General features: G+C 45.1%; 1 protein-coding gene across 1 annotated transcript; it reads left to right on the forward strand.

Moving 5' to 3' along the window:
* Positions 1 to 13,827: 13,827 nt before the first annotated feature.
* LOC123120817 (heterogeneous nuclear ribonucleoprotein 1) lies at positions 13,828 to 15,876 on the forward strand. Its single transcript, XM_044540808.1, has 2 exons — positions 13,828 to 14,160; positions 14,319 to 15,876. The coding sequence occupies exons 1-2, from the start codon at positions 13,939 to 13,941 to the stop codon at positions 15,453 to 15,455; spliced, it is 1,359 nt and encodes a 452-aa protein (XP_044396743.1). The 5' UTR covers positions 13,828 to 13,938; the 3' UTR covers positions 15,456 to 15,876.
* The last annotated feature ends 4,804 nt before the right edge of the window (positions 15,877 to 20,680 follow it).

Here is a 20,680-nt window from a genome sequence, read left to right on the forward strand (position 1 = left end):
TATGTCTGGGGGGGAGGGGGACGCCACACAAATCACGACAATCTCTTAACCGTGTGTGGCGCCCCCCTCCATCGTATACACCCTCGGTCATATTTTCATAGTGCTTAGGCGAAGCCCTACAGAGATAGCATCACCATCACCGTCACCACGCCCTCGTGCTGCCGGAACTCACCCACTACCTCGCCGTCTTGCTGGATCAAGAAGGCGCGCACTGTTGGGGAACGTTGCAGAAAACAAAAAATTTCCTACTCATTTCACCAAGATCATCTAGGAGTTCATCTAGCAACAAGTGATTAGATGCATCTACATACCTTTGTAGATCGCGCACGAAAGCGTTCAAAAGAACGGTGATGATGTAGTCGTACTCGACGTGATCCAAATCACCGATGACCAGCGCCGAACGGACGTCACCTCTGTGTTCAACACACGTACGGGACGGGAGACGTCTCCTCCTTCTTGATCCAGCAAGGGGGAAGGAGAGGTTGAAGAAGATCCAACAGCACGACGGCGTGGTGGTGGATGCAGGGCGTCACAGCAGCAGGGCTTCGCCGAGACTACGAGGGAGAGACGTAACGGGGGGAGATGGAGGCGCCAGGGGCTGGTGTGAAATTCCTCCTCTCCCCCCCACTATATATAGGGGTGCCAGGGGGGCGCCGGCCCTAGTAGATGAGATCTACTAGGGGGGGCAGCGGCCAAGGGGAGGTTTCCCTTCCCCCCAAGGCACCTAGGGGTGCCTTCCACCACTAGGACTCCTCCTTGGTGGAAACCCTAGGCGCATGGGCCTATAGGGGCTGGTGCCCTTGGCCCATCTAGGCCAAGGCGCACCCCCTACAGCCCATGTGGCCCCCCGGGACAGGTGGCCCCACCCGGTGGACCCCCTGGACCCTTCCAGTGGTCCCGGTACAATACCGATAACCCCGAAACTTGTCCCGATGCCCGAAATAGCACTTCCTATATATAATTCTTTACCTCCGGACCATTCCGGAACTCCTCGTGACGTCCGGGATCTCATCCGGGACTCCGAACAATATTCGGGTTTCTGCATATACATATCTTCATAACCCTAGCGTCACCGAACCTTAAGTGTGTAGACCCTACGGGTTCGGGAGTCAAGCAGACATGACCGAGACGACTCTCCGGTCAATAACCAACAGCGGGATCTGGATACCCATGTTGGCTCCCACATGCTCCACGATGATCTCATCGGATGAACCACGATGTCGAGGATTCAATCAATCCCGTACGCTATTCCCTTTGTCTATCGATATGTTACTTGCCCGAGATTCGATCGTCGGTATCCCAATACCTCGTTCAATCTCGTTACCGGCAAGTCACTTTACTCGTACCGTAATGCATGATCCTGTGACCAGACACTTGGTCACTCTGAGCTCATTATCATGATGCATTACCGAGTGGGCCCAGTGATACCTCTCCGTCATACGGAGTGACAAATCCCAGTCTTGATCCATGTCACCCAACAGACACTTTCGGAGATACCCGTAGTCTACCTTTATAGTCACCCAGTTACGTTGTGACGTTTGGCATACCCAAAGCACTCCTATGGTATCCGGGAGTTACACGATCTCATGGTCTAAGGAAAAGATACTTTGACATTGGAAAACTCTAGCAAACGAACTATACGATCTTGTGCTATGTTTAGGATTGGGTCTTGTCCATCACATCATTCTCCTAATGATGTGATCTCGTTATCAATGACATCCAGTGTCCATAGTCAGGAAACCATGACTATCTATTGATCAACGAGCTAGTCAACTAGAGGCTCGCTAGGGACATGTTGGTGTCTGTTATTCACACATGTATTACGATTTCCGGATAACACAATTATAGCATGAATAAAGACAATTATCATGAACAAGGAAATATAATAATAATGCTTTTATTATTGCCTCTAGGGCATATTTCCAACAGTCTCCCACTTGCACTAGAGTCAATAATCTAGTTACATTGTGATGAATCGAACACCCATGGAATTCTGGTGTTGATCATGTTTTGCTCTAGGGAGAGGTTTAGTCAACGGATCTGCTATATTCAGGTCCATATGTACTTTACAAATCTCTATGTCTCCATTTTGAACATTTTCACGAATGGAGTTGAAGCGACGCTTGATGTGCCTTGTCTTCTTGTGAAACCTGGGCTCCTTGGCAAGTGCAATAGCTCCAGTGTTGTCACAGAAGAGCTTGATCGGCCCCGACGCATTGGGTATGACTCCTAGGTCGGTGATGAACTCCTTCACCCATATTGCTTCATGTGCTGCCTCCGAGGCTGCCATGTACTCCGCTTCACATGTAGATCCCGCCACGACGCTTTGCTTGCAACTGCACCAGCTTACTGCCCCACCATTCAAAATATACACGTATCCGGTTTGTGACTTAGAGTCATCCAGATCTGTGTCGAAGCTAGCGTCGACGTAACCCTTTACGACGAGCTCTTCGTCACCTCCATAAACGAGAAACATTTCCTTAGTCCTTTTCAGGTACTTCAGGATATTCTTGACCGCTGTCCAGTGTTCCTTGCCGGGATTACTTTGGTACCTTCCTACCAAACTGACGGCAAGGTTAACATCAGGTCTGGTACACAGCATGGCATACATAATAGAACCTATGGCTGAGGCATAGGGGATGACGCTCATCTCGTCTATATCTTCTGCCGTGGTCGGACATTGAGCTGAGCTCAATTTCATACCTTGTAACACAGGCAAGAACCCCTTCTTGGATTGATCCATATTGAACTTCTTCAATATTTTATCAAGGTATGTGCTTTGTGAAAGACCTATGAGGCGTCTCGATCTATCTCTATAGATTTTGATGCCTAATATATAAGCAGCTTCTCCAAGGTCCTTCATTGAAAAACTTTTATTCAAGTAGGCCTTGATGCTGTCCAAGAGTTCTATATCATTTCCCATCAACAGTATGTCATCTACATATAATATGAGAAATGCTACAGAGCTCCCACTCACTTTCTTGTAAACGCAGGCTTCTCCATAAGTCTGTGTAAACCCAAACGCTTTGATCATCTCATCAAAGCGAATGTTCCAACTCCGAGATGCTTGCACCAGCCCATAAATCGAGCGTTGGAGCTTGCATACTTTGTCAGCATTCTTAGGATCGACAAAACCTTCCGGCTGCATCATATACAATTCTTCCTTAAGGAAACCATTAAGGAATGCCGTTTTGACGTCCATTTGCCATATTTCGTAATCATAGAATGCGGCAATTGCTAACATGATTCGGACGGACTTCAGCTTCGCTACCGGTGAGAAAGTCTCATCGTAGTCAACCCCTTGAACTTGTCGATAACCCTTAGCAACAAGCCGAGCTTTATAGATGGTCACATTACCATCCGCGTCTGTCTTCTTCTTAAAGATCCATTTATTTTCTATGGCTCGCCGTTCAACGGGCAAGTCAGTCAAAGTCCATACTTCGTTTTCATACATGGATCCTATCTCGGATTTCATGGCTTCTAGCCATTTGTCGGAATCCGGGCCCGCCATCGCTTCTTCATAGTTCGAAGGTTCACCGTTGTCTAACAACATGATTTCCAAGACAGGGTTGCCGTACCACTCTGGTGCGGAACGTGTCCTTGTGAACCTTCGAATTTCAGTAGGGGCTTGATCAGAAGTATCTTGATCATTATCATTAACTTCCTCTCTAGTCGGTGCTGGCACCTCAGGAACATTTTCTTGAGTTGCGCCATTTTCCGGTTCAAGAGGCAATACTTGACATTGGAAAACTCTAGCAAACGAACTATACGATCTTGTGCTATGTTTAGGATTGGGTCTTGTCCATCACATCATTCTCCCAATGATGTGATCTCGTTATCAATGACATCCAGTGTCCATAGTCAGGAAACCATGACTATCTGTTGATCAACGAGCTAGTCAACTAGAGGCTCACTAGGGACATGTTGGTGTCTGTTATTCACACATGTATTACGATTTCCGGATAACACAATTATAGCATGAATAAAGACAATTATCATGAACAAGGAAATATAATAATAATGCTTTTATTATTGCCTCTAGGGCATATTTCCAACAGTCTCCCACTTGCACTAGAGTCAATAATCTAGTTACATTGTGATGAATCGAACACCCATGGAATTCTGGTGTTGATCATGTTTTGCTCTAGGGAGAGGTTTAGTCAACGGATCTGCTATATTCAGGTCCGTATGTACTTTACAAATCTCTATGTCTCCATCTTGAACATTTTCACGAATGGAGTTGAAGCGACGCTTGATGTGCCTTGTCTTCTTGTGAAACCTGGGCTCCTTGGCAAGTGCAATAGCTCCAGTGTTGTCACAGAAGAGCTTGATCGGCCCCGACGCATTGGGTATGACTCCTAGGTCGGTGATGAACTCCTTCACCCATATTGCTTCATGTGCTGCCTCCGAGGCTGCCATGTACTCCGCTTCACATGTAGATCCCGCCACGACGCTTTGCTTGCAACTGCACCAGCTTACTGCCCCACCATTCAAAATATACACGTATCCGGTTTGTGACTTAGAGTCATCCAGATCTGTGTCGAAGCTAGCGTCGACGTAACCCTTTACGACGAGCTCTTCGTCACCTCCATAAACGAGAAACATTTCCTTAGTCCTTTTCAGGTACTTCAGGATATTCTTGACCGCTGTCCAGTGTTCCTTGCCGGGATTACTTTGGTACCTTCCTACCAAACTGACGGCAAGGTTAACATCAGGTCTGGTACACAGCATGGCATACATAATAGAACCTATGGCTGAGGCATAGGGGATGACGCTCATCTCTTCTATATCTTCTGCCGTGGTCGGACATTGAGCTGAGCTCAATTTCATACCTTGTAACACAGGCAAGAACCCCTTCTTGGATTGATCCATATTGAACTTCTTCAATATCTTATCAAGGTATGTGCTTTGTGAAAGACCTATGAGGCGTCTCGATCTATCTCTATAGATTTTGATGCCTAATATATAAGCAGCTTCTCCAAGGTCCTTCATTGAAAAACTTTTATTCAAGTAGGCCTTGATGCTGTCCAAGAGTTCTATATCATTTCCCATCAAAAGTATGTCATCTACATATAATATGAGAAATGCTACAGAGCTCCCACTCACTTTCTTGTAAACGCAGGCTTCTCCATAAGTCTGTGTAAACCCAAACGCTTTGATCATCTCATCAAAGCGAATGTTCCAACTCCGAGATGCTTGCACCAGCCCATAAATCGAGCGTTGGAGCTTGCACACTTTGTCAGCATTCTTAGGATCGACAAAACCTTCCGGCTGCATCATATACAATTCTTCCTTAAGGAAACCATTAAGGAATGCCGTTTTGACGTCCATTTGCCATATTTCGTAATCATAGAATGCGGCAATTGCTAACATGATTCGGACGGACTTCAGCTTCGCTACCGGTGAGAAAGTCTCATCGTAGTCAACCCCTTGAACTTGTCGATAACCCTTAGCGACAAGCCGAGCTTTATAGATGGTCACATTACCATCCGCGTCTGTCTTCCTCTTAAAGATCCATTTATTTTCTATGGCTCGCCGCTCAACGGGCAAGTCAGTCAAAGTCCATACTTTGTTTTCATACATGGATCCTATCTCGGATTTCATGGCTTCTAGCCATTTGTCGGAATCCGGGCCCGCCATCGCTTCTTCATAGTTCGAAGGTTCACCGTTGTCTAACAGCATGATTTCCAAGACAGGGTTGCCGTACCACTCTGGTGCGGAACGTGTCCTTGTGGACCTTCGAATTTCAGTAGGGGCTTGATCAGAAGTATCTTGATCATTGTCATTAACTTCCTCTCTAGTCGGTGCAGGCACCTCAGGAACATTTTCTTGAGTTGCGCCATTTTCCGGTTCAAGAGGTAATACTTCATCAAGCTCTACTTTCCTCCCACTTACTTCTTTCGAGAGAAACTCTTTCTCCAGAAAGGACCCATTCTTGGCAACAAAGATCTTGCCTTCGGATCTGAGGTAGAAGGTGTACCCAATAGTTTCTTTTGGGTATCCTATGAAGACGCATTTTTCCGACTTGGGTTCGAGCTTTTCAGGTTGAAGTTTCTTGACATAAGCATCGCATCCCCAAACTTTTAGAAACGACAGCTTAGGTTTCTTCCCAAACCATAATTCATACGGTGTCGTCTCAACGGATTTCGACGGAGCCCTATTTAAAGTGAATGCGGCAGTCTCTAAAGCATAGCCCCAAAAGGATAGCGGTAAATCGGTAAGAGACATCATAGATCGCACCATATCTAATAGAGTGCGATTACGACGTTCGGACACACCATTACGCTGAGGTGTTCCAGGCGGCGTGAGTTGTGAAACTATTCCACATTTTCTTAAGTGTGTGCCAAACTCGTGACTCAAGTATTCTCCTCCACGATCTGATCGTAGAAACTTGATTTTCCTGTCACGTTGATTTTCAACCTCACTCTGAAATTCCTTGAACTTTTCAAAGGTTTCAGACTTGTGTTTCATTAAGTAGATATACCCATACCTACTTAAATCATCAGTGAGGGTGAGAACATAACGATAGCCACCGCGAGCCTCAACACTCATTGGACCGCACACATCAGTATGTATGATTTCCAATAAGTCGGTTGCTCGCTCCATTGTTCCTGAGAACGGAGTCTTGGTCATTTTACCCATAAGGCATGGTTCGCATGTGTCAAATGATTCATAATCAAGAGACTCTAAAAGTCCATCAGCATGGAGCTTCTTCATGCGTTTGACACCTATGTGACCAAGGCGGCAGTGCCACAGGTATGTGGGACTATCATTATCAACCTTACTTCTTTTGGTACTCACATTATGAACATGTGTAGCATCACGTTCGAGATTCATAAAGAATAAACCATTCACCATAGGAGCATGACCATAAAACATATCTCTCATAAAAATGGAACAACCATTATTCTCAGATTTAAAAGAGTAGCCATCTCGAATTAAACGAGATCCCGATACAATGTTCATGCTCAAAGCTGGCACTAAATAACAATTATTAAGGTTTAAAACTAATCCCGAAGGGAGATGCAGAGGTAGCGTGCCGACGGCGATCACATTGACCTTGGAACCATTCCCGACGCGCATCGTCACCTCGTCCTTTGCCAGTTTCCGCTTATTCCGCAGCCCCTGCTTTGAGTTACAAATGTGAGCAACTGCACCGGTATCAAATACCCAGGAGCTACTACGGGCACTAGTAAGGTACACATCAATTACATGTATATCACATATACCTTTTGTTTTGCCGGCCTTCTTATCCGCTAAGTACTTAGGGCAGTTCCGCTTCCAGTGACCGCTTCCCTTGCAATAAAAGCACTCAGTCTCGGGCTTGGGTCCATTCTTTGGCTTCTTCCCGGCAGCTTGCTTGCCGGGCGCGGCAACCTCCTTGCCGTCCTTCTTGAAGTTCTTTTTACCCTTGCCTTTCTTGAACTTAGTGGTTTTATTGACCATCAACACTTGATGTTCCTTCCTGACTTCTACCTCTGCTGATTTCAGCATAGCAAATACTTCAGGAATGGTCTTTTCCATCCCCTGCATATTGAAGTTCATCACAAAGCTCTTGTAGCTTGGTGGAAGCGACTGGAGGATTCTGTCAATGACCGCATCATCCGGGAGATTAACTCCCAGCTGAGTCAAGCGGTTATGCAACCCAGACATAGTGAGTATGTGCTCACTGACAGAACTGTTTTCCTCCATCTTACAGCTGAAGAATTTGTCGGAGACTTCATATCTCTCGACCCGGGCATGAGCTTGGAAAACCATTTTCAGCTCTTCGAACATCTCATATGCTCCATGTCTCTCAAAACGCTTTTGGAGCCCCGGCTCTAGGCTGTAAAGCATGCCGCACTGAACGAGGGAGTAGTCATCGGAACGTGCCTGCCAAGCGTTCATAACATCTTGTTCTGCAGGGAGAACAGGGTGCGTCACCAAGCGGTGCTTGTAGGACATAATCTTTCTTGGCAGCTATGAGGATGATCCTCAGGTTCCGGACCCAGTCCGTATAGTTGCTGCCATCGTCTTTCAGCTTGGTTTTCTCTAGGAACGCGTTGAAGTTGAGGACTACGTTGGCCATTTAATCTACAAGACATATTGTAAAATATTTAGACTAAGTTCATGATAATTAAGTTCAACTAATCAAATTATTAATGAACTCCCACTTAGATTAGACATCCCTCCAGTCATCTAAGTATTACATGATCCGAGTTTAACTAGACCGTGTCCGATCATCACGTGAGACGGACTAGTCAACGTCGGTGAACATCTTCATGTTGATCGTATCTTCTATACGACTCATGCTTGACCTTTCGGTCTTCTGTGTTCCGAGGCCATGTCTGTACATGCTAGGCTCGTCAAGTTAACCTAAGTGTTTGCATGTGTAAATCTGTCTTACACCCGTTGTATGTGAACGTCTGAATAAAACACCCGATCATCACGTGGTGTTTTGAAACAGCAAACTGTCGCAACAGTGCACAGTTAGGGGGAACACTTCTTGAATTTATTGTGAGGGATCATCTTATTTACTACCGTCGTTCTAAGTAAACAAGATGCAAAACATGATAAACATCACATGCAATCAAATAATAAACGTGACATGATATGGCCAATATCACATAGCTCCTTTGATCTCCATCTTGGGGCTCCATGATCATCTTGTCACCGGCTTGACACCATGATCTCCATCATCATGATCTCCATCATCGTGTCTCCATGAAGTTGCTCGCCAACTATTACTTCTACTACTATGGCTAATGCGTTTAGCAATAAAGTAAAGTAATTTACATGGCGTTTCTCGATGACACGCAAGTCATAAAAAGAATAAAGACAACTCCTATGGCTCCTGCCGGTTGTCATACTCATCGACATGCAAGTCGTGAATCCTATTACAATAGCATGAACATCTCATACATCACATATAGATCATTCATCATTCATCACAACTTTGGCCATATCATATCACAGACCACTTGCTGCAAAAACAAGTTAGACGTCCTCTAATTGTTGTTGCAAGTTTTACGTGGCTGAATTAGGGTTCTAGCAAGAACGTTTTCTTACCTACGTTAAAGCCACAACGTGATTTGTCAACTTCTATTTACCCTTCATAAGGACCCTGTTCATCGATTCCGCTCCAACTAAAGCGAGAGAGACAGACACCCGCCAGCCACCTTATGCAACTAGTGCATGTTAGTCGGTGGAACCGGTCTCACGTAAGCGTACATGTAAGGTTGGTCCGGGCCGCTTCATCCCACAATACCGCTGAAGCAAGAAAGGACTAGTAACGGCAAGAAAGTTGACAAATCTACACCCACAACAAATTGTGTTCTACTCGCGCAAGAAGAACTACGCATAGACCTAGCTCATGATGCCACTGTTGGGGAACGTTGCAGAAAACAAAAATTTTCCTACTCGTTTCACCAAGATCATCTAGGAGTTCATCTAGCAACGAGTGATTAGATGCATCTACATACCTTTGTAGATCGCGCACGGAAGCGTTCAAAAGAACGGTGATGATGTAGTCGTACTCGACGTGATCCAAATCACCGATGACCAGCGCCGAACGGACGGCACCTCCGTGTTCAACACACGTACGGGACGGGAGACGTCTCCTCCTTCTTGATCCAGCAAGGGGGAAGGAGAGGTTGATGAAGATCCAGCAGCACGACGGCGTGGTGGTGGATGCAGGGCGTCACAGCAGCAGGGCTTCGCCGAGACTACGAGGGAGAGACGTAACGGGGGGAGATGGAGGTGCCAGGGGCTGGTGTGAAATTCCTCCTCTCCCCCCCACTATATATAGGGGTGCCGGGGGGGCGCCGGCCCTAGTAGATGAGATCTACTAGGGGGGGGGGGGGCGGCGGCCAAGGGGAGGTTTCCCTTCCCCCCAAGGCACCTAGGGGTGCCTTCCACCACTAGGACTCCTCCTTGGTGGAAACCCTAGGCGCATGGGCCTATAGGGGCTGGTGCCCTTGGCCCATCTAGGCCAAGGCGCACCCCCTACAGCCCATGTGGCCCCCCGGGACAGGTGGCCCCACCCGGTGGACCCCCTGGACCCTTCCGGTGGTCCCGGTACAATACCGATAACCCTGAAACTTGTCCCGATGCCCGAAATAGCACTTCCTATATATAATTCTTTACCTCCGGACCATTTCGGAACTCCTCGTGACGTCCGGGACTCCGAACAACATTCGGGTTTCTGCATATACATATCTTCATAACCCTAGCGTCACCGAACCTTAAGTGTGTAGACCCTACGGGTTCGGGAGTCAAGCAGACATGACCGAGACGACTCTCCGGTCAATAACCAACAGCGGGATCTGGATACCCATGTTGGCTCCCACATGCTCCACGATGATCTCATCGGATGAACCACGATGTCGAGGATTCAATCAATCACGTACGCTATTCCCTTTGTCTATCGATATGTTACTTGCCCGAGATTCGATCGTCGGTATCCCAATACCTCGTTCAATCTCGTTACCGGCAAGTCACTTTACTCGTACCGTAATGCATGATCCCGTGACCAGACACTTGGTCACTCTGAGCTCATTATGATGATGCATTACCGAGTGGGCCCAGTGATACCTCTCCGTCATACGGAGTGACAAATCCCAGTCTTGATCCATGTCACCCAACAGACACTTTCGGAGATACCCGTAGTCTACCTTTATAGTCACCCAGTTACGTTGTGACGTTTGGCATACCCAAAGCACTCATATGGTATCCGGGAGTTACACGATCTCATGGTCTAAGGAAAAGATACTTTGACATTGGAAAACTCTAGCAAACGAACTATACGATCTTGTGCTATGTTTAGGATTGGGTCTTGTCCATCACATCATTCTCCTAATGATGTGATCTCGTTATCAATGACATCCAGTGTCCATAGTCAGGAAACCATGACTATCTGTTGATCAACGAGCTAGTCAACTAGAGGATCACTAGGGACATGTTGGTGTCTGTTATTCACACATGTATTACGATTTCCGGATAACACAATTATAGCATGAATAAAGACAATTATCATGAACAAGGAAATATAATAATAATGCTTTTATTATTGCCTCTAGGGCATATTTCCAACACGGACGTCGCCGAACTAAACGTGTGTTGAACACGGAGGTGTCGTACGTTCGGTACTCGATCGGTTGGATCGCAAAGAAGGTTGACTACATCAACCACGTTACTAAACGCTTCCGCTTACGATCTACGAGGGTACGTAGACACACTCCCCTCTCATTGCTATGCATCTCCTTGATAGATCTTGCGTGTGCGTATATTTTTTTTGTTTTACATGCAACGTTCCCCAACATGAATAAACCCCATCGTTTTACCCTTAATGGCAACAATACAAATACGTGTTTTGTCCCCTTCTGTCTCTTGGATATAGAGCACCGCAAGATTGAACCCATTAAAAAACACCTATCCCACTAAAGATAAATCAATCTAGTTGGCCAAACCAAATGGATAGATCGGAGAGAAATATAAAGCTATAACAATCATGCATAATAAAGTTCAGAAAAGACTTAGTTACTTTCAATGAATATTCGAATCATAAACCCGCAATTCATCATATTCCAACAAACACACCTCAAAAGAAGATTACATCGGATAGAGCTCCAGGAAGATCGAGGAGAACATTGTATTGAAGATCAAAGGGAGAGAGAGAATAAGCCATCTAGCTACTAGCTATGGACCCGTAGGTCTGTGGTGAACTACTAGAGCATCATTAGAAGGAAGCAATGATGATGTAGATGCCCTCCGTGATCGGTTCCCCCCCCAACAGAGTACCAAAAAAGGCCTCCAGATGGGATCGCAGAAGAACAGAAGCTTGCGGCTGCGGAAAAAGTGTTTCGGGTGGCTCTCTGTTGGTCTAGAAATATTTGTGAATTTATGGCAAACAGAGCTACGAGGGGCCCACGAGCTCAGGGGCACGCCTGGCGAGCTCGTGGCTCTCTCTTATATTTTCTGGCCTCCTCCCGAAGCTTCTAGGGTCCCTTTTGGTCCAGAAAAATCATCGTAAAGTTTCATCGCGTTTGGTACTGTATTTCTGAAAATGCAAAAAAAAGCAAAAAACAGGAACTGGCACTGAGCACTGGGTTAATAGGTTAGTACCAAAAAATAATATAAAATAGCATATAATTGCATATAAAGCATCCAAGATTGATAATATAATAGCATGAAACAATAAAAAAATAGATACATTGGAGACGTATCAGTTGGCACTTCAAACACACTTGACTAGATCTAAGAAAAGGTCCCATCTCACCCACTCCAAATCAAAGATTTCTTGAGGGTTTCTTGAGAGATTTCACCCAATCATAAATCCACTCATCATCTTTCTTTTGGCCAAAGCAATTTGTATTTTGAGCAAGTTCCAAGCTTTACGCTTTGTTCTTATTACTCTTGGAGGTCGGAGACTCCTAAGCGGTAGAAGTCCTCGGTGAGGAGTCAAATTCATGATTTACCATGTGAGTCTGTGAAATTTTAGAGTTCGCCTCAAGTTCTATCACTGAGATTATGAGAATCTCCTTCATGGTGATTTATCAAGTATAAGAAGGCGAGCTTTGTGGTGTTGGTGGAGCCTTCATGGTTCCTCCCACCTCTTCAACGGTGATTAGCTCCCCTCCAAGGGATTGAACATCGGGATACATCTTTTGTCCTGGTGCATTCATTTTACCCCAACCCCATCTCATTACGTGCGGTTTATTTTGATCAATTGACTTTGCCACACTTTATATTCCATAAAACCTAAACTTGCTAATAACTAAAGAAAATTTTGTATTTGGTCCTATTCACCTCCCTTTATGCGTTTCCTTTGGCGCCTCTCTCTTTTCCCTAGAAAGTTCCTATACCATACAATCTTCATATTTTCCACCAATTCTTTTTTTTGGATAAACTAGTTATTTGCCCGTGCATTGTTAAAGGGCATATAAATATTCTATTACATTAGCCCATAATTTAGCTGTCCGTAAATTTTGCCCGTGACTTTATTGTTTTGTAATCACTTTTGATTTGCCAAAGAAAATATAGTTTATTTGGTAAGTCAACAAAAGATGGAATAATTAAGGTTGTTTTCAAGGAATGATAAAAAATTATGAAATGTTGGACGAAGCACTCCGCCTGGCAGGAAAAGAAACACTATTCTTCTTTAAGTACTAGAGATTCTTAGCGTCCTCTTAATGAAGGCATTTTTTTACGGGTTACAGTTCAAAAAGAAACACTATCTATGCATCCATGTTTTTTTAACGTCCATGCTTGAATTTTCTAGGTGCTTGTAACTTTTTTTTGCCAAGATCATATCTGGAGGAGCTCAGTCAAAAAAAGAAAAAGAAAAATGAAAATCAGAGTTCCAAAATGTCCAAAGTTGCTCGCTTTTCCGAGCTCTCAATGTTTTCTTTACCTAGCTCCTCCGATGTCATCTCACCATGAAAATCCACATGCACCTAGAAAATTTAAGCATCTTTGCTGTCTTTTTTTCTCTCCATATTTTGTTATTTTACTACTACTTTTTTAAAAAAAAATTGCGAGACAGTTTTCTAATTTTTTTCGAGACAAAATTTTCTATTATTTATTGTTCACGCACGGGAAGAGATCCCCTAAAAAAACCTGGATGCAGAAATTTCGCCCTCCAGATCCATTTCAAGGAAATTTCGGCCCATATAGTAGAGTAACAACAAGAACAGCCAAAGCCCTGAGAAAAAGAACTCCGAAAAGCCCCGATGAGATAGTAAGAAACCCTACTAGTACGCCCACCGATTCCCCGTGTCCCCCCGCAGGCCCGCACCCCGCACGCGCCCTAAAATATCCCAAAGCCCCCCTCCGCCCCCTCTCGAAGCCGAAATCCCCCAATTCCCCCCCCCCCCCCCCCCCCTCTCTCTCTCCCCATCGCCCCCCTCCCGCACCCGAGCGCGAGAGAATCCGAGGAGCGGAGCGGCGCAAGGAGGCGAGATGGAGTCGGATCAGGGCAAGCTCTTCATCGGCGGCATCTCCTGGGAGACGACGGAGGAGAAGCTGCAGGAGCACTTCTCCAACTTCGGCGAGGTCTCCCAGGCCGCCGTCATGCGCGACAAGCTCACCGGCCGCCCGCGGGGCTTCGGCTTCGTAGTCTACGCCGACCCCGCCGCTGTCGACGCCGCCCTCCAAGAGCCCCACACACTCGACGGCCGCACGGTACCTACTCCCCCTCGCTTGGTCTCTTCACCCCACCCAAACCCTAGCGGGATATTCGCGTCGAATATTCGCTTCGGTCGCGTTCCGATCTACCCCGCTGCAGCGGCCTAGGGTTGCGCGTGTGTGCTCAAGCGTGGCTTGTGATTTTGTTGTCTCAGGTTGATGTGAAGCGGGCGCTCTCGCGGGAGGAGCAGCAGGCTACCAAGGCGGTGAACCCTAGCGCAGGAAGGAACGCTGGAGGTGGAGGGGGTGGTGGCGGAGGCGATGCCGGTGGTGCTAGGACAAAGAAGATCTTTGTGGGCGGGCTGCCCTCCAGTCTGACAGATGAGGAGTTCCGGCAGTACTTCCAGACCTTCGGGGCTGTCACCGATGTTGTGGTGATGTATGACCAGACAACACAGCGCCCCCGGGGCTTCGGCTTCATTACCTTTGACTCGGAGGATGCGGTTGACCGTGTGCTGCACAAAACCTTCCACGATCTTGGAGGGAAGATGGTAGAGGTGAAGCGTGCTCTGCCTCGAGAGGCGAATCCTGGCTCTGGCGGCGGCGGCCGTTCCATGGGAGGTGGGGGTTTTCATAGTAACAATGGACCTAACTCCAATGCTAGCAGCTATGATGGCAGAGGCGATGCTAGCAGATATGGGCAGGCGCAGCAAGGCAGTGGTGGCTACCCAGGTTATGGCGCTGGAGCTTATGGCAGTGCTCCAACTGGATATGGATATGGGCACACCAATCCTGGAACTACATATGGAAATTATGGGTCTGCAGGGTATGGAGGTGTTCCTGCTGCGTATGCTGGGGCTTATGGCAATCCAAGTGCTGCTGCATCTGGTTACCAGGGTGGCCCTCCAGGCGCTAATAGAGGACCCTGGGGCAGTCAAGCTCCATCTGGTTATGGCACTGGGGGTTATGCTGGCAATGCAGGCTATGGTGCATGGAATAGCTCTTCTGCTGGTGGGAATGCACCCACTAGTCAGGCACCTGGTGCAGCTGCAGGTTATGGAAACCAGGGCTATGGTTATGGTGGATATGGAGGAGATGCATCATATGGTAATCATGGAGGGTATGGTGCTTATGGTGGTCGGGGAGATGGTGCTGGAAATCCTGCTACTGGTGCAGCCTCTGGGTATGGTGCTGCTGGATATGGAAGTGGGAATGGAAACTCTGGATATCCAAATGCGTGGACTGATCCTTCACAAGGCGGAGGATTTGGTGGTGCAGTCAATGGAGCTTCTGAGGGCCAATCAAATTATGGCAGCGGTTATGGTGGTATGCAGCCTAGGGTTGCTCAGTAGAAGAGGCCGTTATAATGTTCATGGTGTGAACCAGTGCATTTGGGCAGCATATGTATTATTGCAGTATTCTGGCTTTGCTCTCGTCTTCCTGAAGACCATCCATTCTGCCGGTTAAATCAGTATTTCTCCTGGTTGGAATGCTTGATCCTTTCGTGGCTTAACTAGAACTTCAGTCAATAAGTAGCTATTATGTCGAGTAGCTGTATCTTCATAATGCTTTATTTATGTTTAGCTTATCCTTCGGTGTGCTTTGTCATCAGTGGAGTTTCAGGTTGCTTTATCTCTAGTTTAAAGCTAGAGTAGCTTCACTGCTTATGGACTAGTTGTATCTCTATTCTACAGAATCATATATTCGTGTTTGACTGTAGTATTTATGCTGGATACTCTCTCCCTATTGTGTTAAGTCTGAAACGTTTATTGCTGGTGGTTGTGTTCATCTCTGGTTCCTTGCTTTGCTTTAGCTCACCTTGGAGTTAAGGTGTTACTTCTATTCTTCAAATTTGACGGCTTGCAACAGATGCTAATCCTGAACTATGCACTGATAGAAGCTTGGTACCATAGCTGCTTCAAACGGATGGTCAAGTGTAGTGCGCTTCTTTATGTAACTGGAATGTGACATCCTATGTATACATTTGTTTTGACAAACATTGTTCGTATGCATGATGAAGCTGTGAATATGTTTCAGGGTTAGCATCTGATGTTGGTATGTAGATTGATAAAACAGGCATAGTAGAGGGAACTGATTAGCCCTTCAAGCCTTTTGGTCTTAAAATTTTGATAGTATGTTTGCAGTGATAGAGAGCTTACTAGCAGCAAGATGGTAGCATCAACTTCTAAGGTAGTGTAGATGCCAAAAAATCAGTGATTCTACATGATGAATGATGTACAGGTAGAAACCCTAGAGTACAGTAGTGAGGCATTTGGCAAGTAAAATAATTGTCCTTCCTCCTTCGTTTCGTTTCTGTACAGGTTGCACGTGACGCCATTCCGTGTAAAGAATGTCCAAGTGAGGGTGAAAATGATATCGGAAATCTGCTGGTTTTGCTTGATGAGCTGATGAGAAGTTTCGATTTGAAGCATTGGCACAGAATGCAAGCTACTAGCTTTTTATGTGCTTCATGTTCTTGAGGATCTTGCTGTGCTGCAAGGTGGTGGTACGTGGAAACAAAGATTCATTGTCTTCCAGTTTTGTTTGGAAAATCGTTTCGACATGGTTTTTGTCCTAGTTGGAGATGATACCCTGGTTCTTGCTCTGTAGATTTGGTATGTCCTGATAAAGAAGTTAACTAATTCACCCTGTGAAGCACTGGAGTCAAGCCTTGTCAATTTTGGCCCACAATATCTTCTCTAAAAGTCTAGATTAACCTCAGTGATAAATAAAATACATGTAGATTTTGGTAGTAATTTCCACAGGCTTACACTTAAATATTTACTTTTATCATACATATAAGATAGTAAAACTAATTGTGAAATATGCTCTAATAGAGGTGCAAAAACACCAGCGATAGCAATGGTTTTGACACGATAGTTTCTCTACTGACGTCACTGCTCTATTGTGTTTTGGACACAAGATCAAAACGATTGAATGATCGTTCCCTTACACAGAAGATTTAGCATTATTCGTTCCAAACACTACTCTTTTTTTTTTTGAAAACCAGGACTTATTGTTAAACACTACTCCCTCCGTCCCACAATATAAGACGTAGCTTGCAAAAATGTCTTATATTATGGGACGGAGGGAGTACATCCTAAATGGTTATGCGTTTGATAGATTCCATCGCCTGAAATTAAAATAGAATTTCATTTTGCTTACTATATGCTGACATAAAAACCAGTGCTCATTTACTGCTTCACTATGCCTTGCTCAGCTGCTGAATCCGTGAAGATGGAAAGCAGAAAATTTGTTAGTCTTTATATACATATATAACGATATTTTAGCTGAGTTACCGGTTAATCTGTAGTTTATTTTTTTAACTTAAATTGTAATAGCGTACATATTTATGGAAATACAACCCCACCCCCCGCGCGCAAACCTAAATTTAGTCACTGCGTGCATTTAGTGCATCATTTTATTTATAGGTTAATATTATAGTCTCTAGAGGCTTCCTTGTTGGTACGCATATAATGGCTACAACATGTGGTAAAGCATATTGTATAACTGTAGTTTAGTTATATACGTGTACTCCTTGGTGTGGAAGCTTTGTTGCTTTATTAGGTTTGCATATGCTCCATTCAGTTCTAACAAACGGAATGGTCTGCTTGTGATCGCTAACACTTGTACTCACATAATATACAAGTGCCATCTAATTTATGAATCACATAACTTTTTGAACATGAATGTACCAGTAATTAATATAACTAGATCAGTGGCCTTGTGCAATTCGGTGTTCAAATCCATGGTTGACTGCACCAAATATCAGCTGGTTTAAGCATCTAAAGTTAATTTGCCTGCATGTTGTGGTAAAACTGTACTTGTTAGTGGTTTTGAATGTGTATGCTCTGGATAAAAACAGATTTATTCATCATAAGGTGTACTACGTTATTTTGATGGGTGTACTGGGGTAATATATTTGCATTATGTTTCTCAGTAATCATGATATGGCATCACACATTTCCTTTGTCCCTTTGACAAGAAAAGCATAATGCTGAGTCTTTGCGATGTACCCCTCCGTTCACAAATATAAGTTTTTTTTGGGTACTTCAATATGGACTACATACGGGCTGAAATGTTTGAAATCTTATATTTTGTGAATGGAGGTTGTATATTTTTATAAAAGCAAAGAAACAACTTGCATAAGTGCACCCTGTGTTAGGATTAACTTGATTTTAATCTTGAAATACCGAATGATCGGCGATGTAATTTCATGTTTGCTTCAAAATGAGGCATCAAAGATGAATAACTCTGGAATGCCACCTTTTCTCATGTATTTTTCCCTCAAGAAAAAAGTAGTATGAAAATACTGATTGATCCCTCTTCATCTTTTCGATGTTCTTTTGCATCTTATCAAAAATATGTGCAAGTCTTCAGGGGTCAATTAATGTTTGTAATTGGCTACATTAAGCTGACATATGCTGTTGGACAGGTGCATTGACTCAAACGTACATTAAGCTGAAGACGTGAAGTTTTCACTTGTCACATGCAAAGGTACATAAGACCATGGAGGTTTCTCCGACTCTGCTAGGATCTCTTTGGGAATGAATTACACTATGAACCACTGCCCACCATATTTGGTTTACTTTCTTGAAATGCAGGTCACCGCTTGACCCCAGACGAGCTCTATCCATAACAAACAACGTTCTCATCAATCGGCAGAGATACGAGTCTGATTTACTGTAAAAGATGGAAGGTTGCGAGACTTAATGGTATTATTATGCTATAGTATAGCTGTGCCATCAGACATCCAACTTTTTATCTCTATGTATTTTGGTCACTTCGCAATAGTCTAAACTAACTACTTCCGTTATTCAATTAAAACTTAAAGTTTCAAGTTTGAAAAGATAAGTCACAGTGAAAGGGCTGTAGGGGTTGAACCGGAACTGGAATGTTATACGCGGTATACTATAGACACAAAGGTTGCTAAAAAACTGGAAATTAAAGGGATAAAATATCCCCAGGTATGCTCACGGGATGAAAAAAAAATGCAGAGTAAACAGATCATCCCACGATTATTCAAGTTTTTTTTTTGCGGGTCATGATTATTGAAGTTTCTTCTTTGTGAATTTTTTTTGATCTATTCATCAACGGATACCATAAATAATAAAAATTACATATAGATCCGTAGACCACCTAGCGACAACTAAAAGCATGCCGTCATCGCCTCTTTATCGCCGTAGTCGGGCACAATCCATCAAAGATAAGGCCACCAGAGGAGGCAAGGCGGACCTGCGGCGGCATTGGTGGGAGGCAGAAACCCTAACTTTTTTGTGGAGAAGGCGGCGGCTAGAAAAGCTTCCGTGCGGCACGCTCTGTTTGCCTGGCTGGCTAATGCGCCACGATTATTGAAGTTGCTATTGTATCCAAATCAAAGTTGCCACATGATGATTTTGATACTAACAATACTTCATAAAAATCAGGACTTTAAAAACGATTTTCTTTATCGAACCATGAGACTTTGGTTTCGATGATCTTGCCGAAATATTGTATAGTATGTCTGAGTAGCGGCTTTTTTTTTGAGGGTCAAGTTGCCGCTTTATTTAACTTATTACGAAGTTCGGAATCTCATCCGACAAAACAGAAAGAACAAAATCCGGGGGGAGCCCCCAACCAGAGCTTACAGAGTTCATCACCCACTCCTACTATAGCTAACTTATGCGCGGCAACATTTGTAGACCGTCGAACCCATGAAACCTTACAGTCCTCTAAAGATCTCAGCATGGTCTTTATCTCCTCCACCAAAGGCCCTGACACCGATAGCTCCCTTGCTTGATTCCGCAGCATCTGTACCACTCGTTGGGAGTCTAGCTCAACATGAACTGTTCGGACATTGATATCAGCCGCCACCTCAAGAGATCGCCTACAAGCCATAAGTTCTGCTACCTCGGGATCGGAGACGCCGGCGAAGAGATGACACACACCTGCTCTGAATGCCCCCATATGGTCCCGTAGTACAGCTCCTCCGCCTGCCTTGTCCCCCGTTTTTGAAGTAGCTCCATCTGAATTCACCTTGATCCACCCATCAACCGGTGGTTCCCATGGCTGTGAAGGATGGTGGGTCGGAACGCTACTTAAAGTAGGGTGAACCAACCTCCATTCCTCCCTTTGCTTCAACACCGTGGCTAGTATTTCATGTGGGGCCTTGATTCTCTTTCCGTCACGCGCCTCATTCCTGGCAAGCCAAATACTATACAACGCATGCACCATTGCCTGTTTTGCTTCATTGGATGCATCCGCTAGCCATTGTAATAGCCAGCGTGCGACTTCTCCCTGGGAGTCAATCTGACATGGTGGGATCGCCACCATATCTCCCATCTCCGAGCGAAATCGCTTCCAGAAATCTGCAGACTGTTGACACGCCCAAAACCGATGAACTATGGTCTCCTCACGACCACAAGCAACACAAAAAACCCCAGGCTTAATCCTTCTCCGATGTAGTTCTGACCCGACTGCCAGTCTGTTTGAAACTAACCTCCAAAGATGAATCTTTGCCTTCCCTGGAGCGTTCGTGTCCCACAGTGCCAAATACCCCTTGTGTTGTTCACTGAGCTGGAAGACCCCGGCCGTCCGG

Source organism: Triticum aestivum, chromosome 1B (assembly GCF_018294505.1).
Source record: "Triticum aestivum cultivar Chinese Spring chromosome 1B, IWGSC CS RefSeq v2.1, whole genome shotgun sequence".
Classification (NCBI taxonomy): domain Eukaryota; kingdom Viridiplantae; phylum Streptophyta; class Magnoliopsida; order Poales; family Poaceae; genus Triticum; species Triticum aestivum.

What these genes read in the sequence shown, in the direction of transcription:
- LOC123120817 (XM_044540808.1), top strand. Translation starts at nt 13,939, where the DNA reads ATGGAGTCGGATCAGGGCAAGCTCTTCATCGGCGGCATCTCCTGGGAG. An exon ending in ACACACTCGACGGCCGCACG is followed by an intron (nt 14,161 to 14,318) that starts GTACCTACTCCC and finishes TTGTTGTCTCAG; the next exon opens with GTTGATGTGAAGCGGGCGCT.